This window comes from Zerene cesonia, chromosome 29, assembly GCF_012273895.1.
Source record: "Zerene cesonia ecotype Mississippi chromosome 29, Zerene_cesonia_1.1, whole genome shotgun sequence".
Lineage (NCBI taxonomy): Eukaryota > Metazoa > Arthropoda > Insecta > Lepidoptera > Pieridae > Zerene > Zerene cesonia.
In genome coordinates, this window is record NC_052130.1 from 4,764,022 (window position 1) to 4,773,426 (window position 9,405).

Genomic DNA, 9,405 nt, shown 5'->3' on the forward strand with positions numbered 1-9,405 from the left:
AAAATGACAGATTCGAAATTCAAATGTAATATTTTTTTATAATTAAGTGTAACAGTATTTATGGCCAGACTAAGTAGGCAACTTTTTATCCTGATATTCCTAGGGGTTGCGGACTTATGCAGGTGGAACCGCGGGACGCAGCTAGTTTAATTATAAATACAATACCTACGTGTAGGTAACATTTATTGTCCACTTTCTAGCCATGTTGAAATATTATAATCACTTTCATTGTTATTGGTACATACGTTTATGTTATGAATAATAAGTATCTATTTATTGCTTTTGATTGTGATATTTTTCAGACAAATATATTTAATATATTTTAAGCTTCTGTCTAAAATTTTAACGTTCAATCGCAAATGTATGCGTAATTAATGCTCACTCGTCCAGTCTCGAACCCAGACTGTTTGGTGTAAGTCCGAAGTCCTAACCACTGAGACATCTTTGCTCATTTTCCGGTTATTATTTATAAATATTGCAAATATTATTTGAACACAAAATAGGCCTTAATTGCTGAGAAATCAAACATCGTTACGAATAATGACTAATTAGATTTTCTCTTTATTCGCAGATGACATGACAATTTGAAGACAAAATTGGACATTGAAACCGGAACGAAAACACGACACACTTTCAAATCCATACGGTTCACGGAAAATGGCGACAGGTGCAACGAGCCGTGTCCCTGCCCTTTGCAAATGTTAAACAATTAACTGAATCTACTTGTAATGCCAGCATGATGGCTGACAGCAACAGCAACCCGTGTTCTCGACGACGTAGGAGCGGCATCAAACATTATGTTTGGACGAACATTAAAACAGTCCATGTTAGTGCTATCATACTAGTTATAAGTGCAAATTTTGTTAATTGTAACAACAATGCAACGGATGAAGCTATTAAAAGTGAAATACCCAAAAGACTTAAATTCGTAGAAGCTATAGCAGGCAGAGGACTCTTAGGTGATGTATACCAAAATGGAACATTTAGGACTGGTAACGGTTTGTGGGACAATATTTTAAATAAGTGCACGTTGAAACCATCAGTGAGTTGCTTGCAAAAGAACTTTTATTCATATTTAGACGAGAGTTTAGAATTCAGTGGTGATATTAATGTTACTAGTGGTGTGTGCTTTAAGAGTAACAATGTAGATATGAATAAGTATAGTAAAGAAGCTAATATCATCTACCTCACGGGAAGCAAGGATAGAAGTTTTGATGAGAGATCATTCGAAGCTGAAAATGAAATTAACGACGATGAAGAACCCGGTAAGATTAATATTTTTTTATTATTTAGATTGTTTTTTGCAAATAGTGACTATAATTAAACAAATCTAATCCATCTACTTATCTAAACGTTGTTAATTTAATATGTTTACTTACATATCAAATAATCGAAACTAGAATACAAGTGAAATTGGTTCACTAATTATAAAACAGTTGCATGACTAAAAAAAGTAGGGAAATTACTATAAATTATATAGCATCGCTCAAAGAGGTATCTTTATTCACTCTCGATAATTTGGCTAATATTATATACTTACGTTGTTTTTAGCATTCAAGAACTATAAGAATTTACTTCGGGGACCTTGTGAAATGTTATATAGTCAAATAATATTTTAACTGACGATGCCAAAAAGTCGGTAGCTTCACAATTCGTTGCGTTTTTTTTTGCACTTTTTAATAATTGCGTAGCAGCTCTCTATTATCAAATTTCCAATTGAATTGCATCAAACTAAAGTTAAATATATCGGTTATATTGGTAAATTTCATTAAAAGTTTAGTCGTGAAACACAGAAGGGCAGACTTATGTATTTACTAAATGTACCTACTATGTTTCTTAAATAATTTTAGACGTAATATGAGAGTCTATTTTTGCATCAAGCTCCGACTCTTTTTTAATATAAACTTTTAAAAGTATTAATATCATGAATTGTAATTTTTTAAAACTAGCCCTGAATCGGAAGGTCGCTTTTACTGAGCAGAATCGGCAAGAAACTCGATAGTTACTCTTTTTAAAATATATCACAATTTACAAATACAATTAAACATACCTTTTTCTATAAAATATTGATTGAATACGAATAACTGTCATTTTTTATTTGTAAATTATTCATTCTACGCATTCTGACTATCAATACTAGAATCTTATATTTTATTTTTCATACATGAATAAATAATATGCACTCGTGTCTCGCACGTTTATTAAAACAAGTATTTCGCCCCAGTTTATGAGAAAGCTGTTTAATGTCTATCAGATGCTTTATTAAAATCTTTATATTTACAAGTCTTATTACTTACAAGACGTTCGATATTTAATATCTATTTGGATATATCTCTGATTTGAATAACTCTAAATACACCTACATTAAAATATAACCAAAAGTAATTAGATTATTTCTGTACATAAATATATTTTAAAAAGAGTAACTGCAATGCAATATGGCTGATTTATAGACAATGATTGGTATTTCTTTTCTGTTTTCCTGACCGTCTATTTGCATGTAATCAAAATAAATACATTTTTTCTCAGGCAGACATAGTTTAAATAGCATTTGGAGCTTCTAGCATGAACTAATATAATGACATCCACTGACTTTTTCAATATTTAAGTGAAAGAAGAATTCTAAAAAATAGGTGGCATGGTGGTAAAACACCTCCCTGGTATGACGAAACACGCAGGTTCGAATCCCGTCTGATAATCGAACTTTTCCTATTCTTTGTAATTTTCAAGATTTCTTTTGAATCAATTGTTAAAGCTTTAACTTTAAACAAATCGCGAACAATTGCAACAGATAGATCTTCCATCAGTTTGGCATTTATATTATTAACCCGACGTTTACAGCGAGCGTGGTCACGGGGAGACTGTCTCCATGAATAAATCGTGTTAAAATCCTTTTAAACGGATTTTAGTCTTTAATTTCTAAATATACTTTTACATTTATATATTATGTATCGAGTTTGTTTTAATAATAATAATAATAACTACAAAGGATCTCTGAAAATCAGCGCTGCCTGATGCTCTCGAGTTTTGGACAGCAGCTTTTGCTTTTGCTGCATAAAATATTATGTAACTTGAAATGTATCTAATAAATAAACAACTATTTATTTATTTATTCTAATATTTCATCTAAAGCTACATCAGTCATATTCAGCAAGAATTTAAAGATCATCTTATTACTAGTTAAATACTTTAATATTTAAACAAAAACCCGATACTATTTACCATGTAAAAGCTTAGTGAAAACCAGCGTCCATTTGAACACTAAACAATTCAAGAATAGTGCTACATCCGTGTTCTCTCTAGCCATTTTAAAGAGACCCCCTGACCACAACTCAGAGATTTATGCATTTACGCACGTTTGCTGGATGTGACGTCGTGAAATCTAAATATATGCAACTCAAATGTGACTGACTGACATAGTGATCTATCAACGCACAACCCAAATCACTGGACGGATCGGGCTGAAATTTGGCATGATGTTATGACGTAGGCATCCGCTCAAGATAGGATTTGATAAATTGAACCACCAAGGGCATAAAAAAGTGGAAGAAAGTGTGTACCATGAAAATTCATTTTGAACACGCGAGCGAAGCTGCGAGCAACAGCTAGTAACATAATATATGACAAATATTCTTCAAGTGACCTCCCTAGAAGTGTGACCCAAATTTTCTCTTATTGTGCACCCACTTAATTTGCATTTTATATTATCTAAGTGACACAATAGCAGTCAGTTGTCAGAAATATATATGTAACGCGAGGAATTTCAATTAAAAAATGATCATCAAATTTGTATGACCTTCAAGACATATAACATCTCAGTCTCCCCGTGACCACGCTCGCTGTAAAGTGTTCGAAACGTCGGGTTAATAATATAATGAATAAATCTCGTTTTAAATCCGTTATAAATTAAAAATTAATGCATATGATGAGTCAGATATTTTCAAACTGTAAAAAGGATTACCTCTTTAACTGCTGTCTGTACTTAATGCATACAATTAATAACTCAATATTTACCGTAAAGGTTTTTTTAATTACTCACAAATTAGAGACATCTTCTCGTAAGAGCAGGTTATAATTGTAAGTAGGTAATTAATGACTAAATAACAAAAAAAATGGTAGTTTATTGATAACGTGTCAACGGACTTCAAAAAAAGCAGGAGGTAATCAATTAAACTTTATTTTTTGAGAAGGCAAACCTCATAATTATGAATCGACATTTAAAGATTCATATGAATAAGACAAAATTAAACAAGAATAATAACCAAATGGCAAAAACACTGGCCGTTACTAATTTTGTTTTATAAAAAGACCCCGCGGTTTCAACCTCGTAAGTCCGTATCCCCTAGGAATATCGGGATAAAAAGTTGCCTATATTTTATTCCAGTTGTCCAGCTGTCTACGTACCAAATTTCATTGCAATCGGTTCAGTAGTTTTTGCGCAAAAGAGCTACAAACGCACACACATCCTTACAAACTTTCGCATTTATAATATTAGTAGGATAGGATAGGATATGCAATACTGGCACCATACAGGTCGCGTGCTCAAAATTAACTATCGTGGTAAAAACTTTTATCACCCATTCATTTGTCATCCCCTTGGATGTAGATTTATTCAAAATCTTTTCTTAGCGGAAGCCTATATATGATTGACTATCTGCAAGCCGAATCTCATTCCGATCAGACCAATAGTTTGACTTTTCATTGATAGATCAGTCAGTCAATTGCTCTTCATAAACATATCTAAAAATCCAGTGTCATGATGTATGTTCCCAATGAACTCTTCACCAACTCAACCGATTTTGGTGAAACCTGGCATTTTATGAGTAATTTCGTCCAACTTAGGTTATAGGATAGTTTTTTAATTTATAATTAACAATAAATTTTGTACGTAAGTACAGCCACAGCAATACGTGGCCGGGTATGCTGATATTAAATAAAAACTAGTGACCCTTCCCAGCTTCGTACGGGTACTATAATGCAAATATCATACATATATACCTTTCTCTTCAACCACCCTATCTATCAAAAAACACCGCATCAAAATCCGTACGGTACTTTTAAAAATATAAGCATATATAAGAACAGATAGACAGCAGGAAGCGACTTGTACATACAATGTATGCTTTCCTCGTATAATCATCAGATGAGACTACTACAAGGCAGTTTCTTATGCATTTAAAATATTTGAATCATAAAGCAAAGATGTTCACACCTACCGTTAACATAAAACTGTTTAATATGCTACTAGTGTCGGTCTGATGATACTTTCTATGCCATTATGGTGCGTATATATTGAGAAACTTGTCAAAAATCACAGCTGAATTTTAAATGTGGAGAAAGTCACTGTTTTAGGAAATACAACACGGTTTAATATAATTCTATTTGTTATCGCGTCAAGACAATTTATGGAATAGGGAAAATAATTTTCCACGAAAATTCTTCAGCGGTAGTTTTATTCAAAATATCCTAACGTGTTTTCAACTGTATGTTAATAATTATGCAACCAATATGAATATTTATTTCTTTTTTATTTATTTATCAAGCCACACCAACAGAGTAAACATAAAACTTAAAGTAATTAGGTCTAAACAAAAATAGTTAACCTTAGTTTTTAGTTTCATAGCATTGAAAATACGACTTAAATGAGAACTTCAAAATTCTCATTTAAATCGTAACATTACTGTTTACTATGTAAGTACCACGAAAAACAATTGAAAATAGGTACTTCTTATAACAGATGCATATAAAAATAAGTACCAAATTTTACGCACACTAAAATTTTCATAGATGTAACAAATCATTGTAATTTCATTCACTTCATCTATTCAATGTTTAAGCTTATCTCGAAAGGTCAAGTTCAAGGCCATAGACAGGAGTTGAAGTCGAAAGTTGTTCCGAAAAAATAAACAGATATGATCACATAGAAAGTACGATAAGAGAATGATGGAAAAACATGATAAATACATTTTGACAATGTTGAAAATCCTATTAATATTATAAATGCGAAAGTTTGTAAGGTACACACAACCCCTGTGTTTGTTGCTCTTTCACGCAAAAACTGCTGAACCGATTGCAATGAAATTTGACGTAGACAGCTGGACTACTGGAATAACATATAGGCAACTTTTTATCCCGATATTCGATAGGGACTTACGCGGGTGAAACTGCGGGGTGCAGCTAGTAATTTATATTCAGCTAGCTTCATTCCGAATTTTTGCTCTTATGGAACTAGAATAAAAATATGTGCTAATTCAGAACTGATTCTCAGAAGGTTTTGCTTTTACAACAATAATTGTACCTGCATAATGAAAGAAAAATACGTTACCCTCTCTTTCCGGTTTCGCCCGGTTTTAACCCGGGATATAAGCAGTGCTATGACACTCACAGATAGCATGGCTTTCTATTGAAATAAGAATTTTTAAAATCGGTTGAGCAGGCAATGACATTACCCTCAACAACGTCACCAACTTACAAATTCACAAACAAATAATACTTTACATTAATATTATAAATGTGAAAGTTTTGATGTTTGTCCGTCAATCACGCTGAAACTGCCGAACGGATTTTGATGAAACTTGGTATACAGACAGCGTATGAGCTGACTTGGATGATAGGATAATTTTTATCCCGATGAAATGCTCCCTTGGGATAGAACAGGAATCTAGATATTCGGGTGAAGCTTGGTCGAGCCTCTACTAGACAATATAATCTTCGATGGTCGATTGAGACCTATTCTTTTTTTAGTTCCTTCCGGTTTAATACATAAAACAGTTAACGCCACTTATTATTATAGCGTCTACTTTATAATAAACTGGCGGCCCGCCCCGGCTTCGCCCGTGGTATATATATAGCCTATAGCCTATATTTTCAAATCGGACCTAGAGATTAGTGCGATCAAACAAACAAACTCTTCAGCTTTATAATATTAGTATAGATAATAAAAGAATGAAAACCTATAATGGACAACAAACAAAGAAACAAAGAAATCAATACAACAAAGAAATCAAGTGAATATTAACCGGGAAAATATTAGTGACTGTCACCTTTATTGATTTCTATTATAAACAAATAGTAATTAAAAAGCGAGAAACCGTTATTGTTAAATTATATCATGCAATAGTTTCTAATTAACAAAAACTATTACGCCAGTTAATTGATATCAAACTCTTCCGCATAGTGAATGGCGATAATAAAAAATCTAGAACGTGGGCGCATATTGTCAATACGTAGAAAAGTGATGGAAAATGTAAAATCACTTTTCGCTAAAACACTTCCGAGCGAACTTTTAAGTGAGTTAGTGAAAACGTGTTCGCGAAATGGTCTTTGATTAGAAAAATATTTGGTTTATTGCATTTTCTTGATTAGATTGGATTTCACAATTTCTTGTTTTTTACATACAATATCTTTTGTATAATCTGTTATAATTTTAGGTACCTATATACATGCTTGTAACTAATATCCACAAAAAATTAAATAATATTTATATTATTAGCTGCGCCCCGTGGTGTCACCCGTGTAAGTCCGTCTCCCGTAGGAATATCGGGATAAACAGTTGCCTACATGTTATTCCAGTTGTCCAGCTGTCTTCGTACTAAATTTCATTGCAATGGGTTCAGTAGTTTTTGAGTGAAAGAGCAACAAACGCACACACATCCTTACAAACTTTCGCATTTATAATATTAGTAGGATTAGTAGGATTGTTAACTTAATTAAATTATGTCAAGCCTATCCACTAATTGCTTTTATGTTTATTGGTAATTAGTTTAGTAACATTAAAATTTACATCAAAGAACTTATTTCTTATAAAGTGATAATTCTGGAGAGAGAAAGCATTAAAAATTGTGCAGCAAAGCGATAAATTGTACATATGTAGAAAAATCACACTACGCCATTGTTAAGACGCTCTAACATTGTAATTTTTTTCTTTGTTTACTGAGGTTATTTAAAACATATTTGAACGAATATCTATTTATTATCTCACCTCAAATTACAACAAATAAAAAATATCTTTTATCATAGATAACATTAGTTTAGATTATAATTATTATAATAGCGAGCTTGCTGTTAATTTTTTGTTTAGGTGATAACAAATACTTGACCCTATGTAATATACTTACTATGGTCAATGGAACTATAAATTATGCATACGTTGATTCTTCTTCAGTTCTTTCACATTCTGTATTATAAGCATTGCTAATTTTAAAGTAAAAAAGTGCCAATGGATGCCAGCAGATTTATCATTTATAACATTACTAGCTGCACCTGGCAAACGCTGTTCTGCCTTACTCTTATCATTAAGAGGTGTGAAAAATATATGTTAGCCGATTCTCAGACCTACCCAATATGCTTACCAAATTTCAGAGGAATCGGTCAAGCCGTTTCGGAGGAGTATAGAGACTAAAATTGTGACACGAGAATTTTATATATAAGATAACTCAAAATAGCACAATATAAGAATTCCTCTAACATAACCGATGTCTTAATTTCAGAAACACCACTCGAAGAAGTGACAGACGCGCTTTATAATAAAGGGGTAAAATTCCTAATGACCCATGACATGAAACTCACACTCCCAGAGATCATGTTTCATGGCGCTACCCTGAAGATATCTCCCAGGGCATTGACGAAGACTGGTGCGTTGGTACACATAGATTTGGAGCCAAAGGAAACTGGAGGCAGGCTTTTCTTCCATAAAATAAGTGAGTAATTTCTTATATTATCGATATTTGTCGAAGAAGTTTAAATCTAGGAATGCTATTTGAATTGACACCATAACTTTCTTTTATGAGAACGAATTGAAAACTACTTAAGGTCATTAATTATGTTGCTTCATATAAGCAAAATCTAAGCCTAACATATCAGTAGCACCTAATTCCATTACTACAAATCTATTAGATCTTTAACATTACTTAATAATTTGCAAACATTCTAGGACCTTTTCTGCATCCTATTAATTCACCTGTATTATAACTTTTATATATGTATCTCTTTCCTGGAGGATCCTGATCTGTACCTAATCTCTCTCCACAATTGTTTCCAGAAAAATACATCAAGAGAAAGCTCATTATGGCGGCACTAGCAATCATTTTAGTGGTTAAACTCATAGCTCTGAAGCTGATATTCGTCTTACCAGTAGTCCTTGGGGTAACAACAGCCAAGAAGATGTTCCTGAAGCTTCTGCTATTCTTATTCCCAGCTTTGAGTCATATATTCAAGCTATGTTCTTGGTACCACCAAAACTACCACACTACGAAGTACCATCATCATCACCATTTGATCACGCATCACCACAAGGTTGGTTCTTAGTTAATAAATTTACTAAAATTAGTTTTAAATAGTTAAAGAACCAGAATGAATATTGATGTAATTCGATAATGATCTAGATATAACAAAATCTATATATAT

At 32.6% G+C, this 9,405-nt stretch overlaps 1 protein-coding gene across 1 annotated transcript in view; it reads left to right on the forward strand.

Moving 5' to 3' along the window:
- LOC119837873 overlaps positions 1 to 9,405 on the forward strand; it is a 33,247-nt gene that overhangs the window by 17,399 nt on the left and 6,443 nt on the right. The window contains exons 2-4 of the mRNA XM_038363655.1: positions 572 to 1,265; positions 8,490 to 8,699; positions 9,041 to 9,294. Of these exons, the coding sequence (XP_038219583.1) occupies positions 737 to 1,265; positions 8,490 to 8,699; positions 9,041 to 9,294 (993 nt within the window). The 5' untranslated portion in view covers positions 572 to 736. The remainder of the gene's footprint in view (positions 1 to 571; positions 1,266 to 8,489; positions 8,700 to 9,040; positions 9,295 to 9,405) is intronic.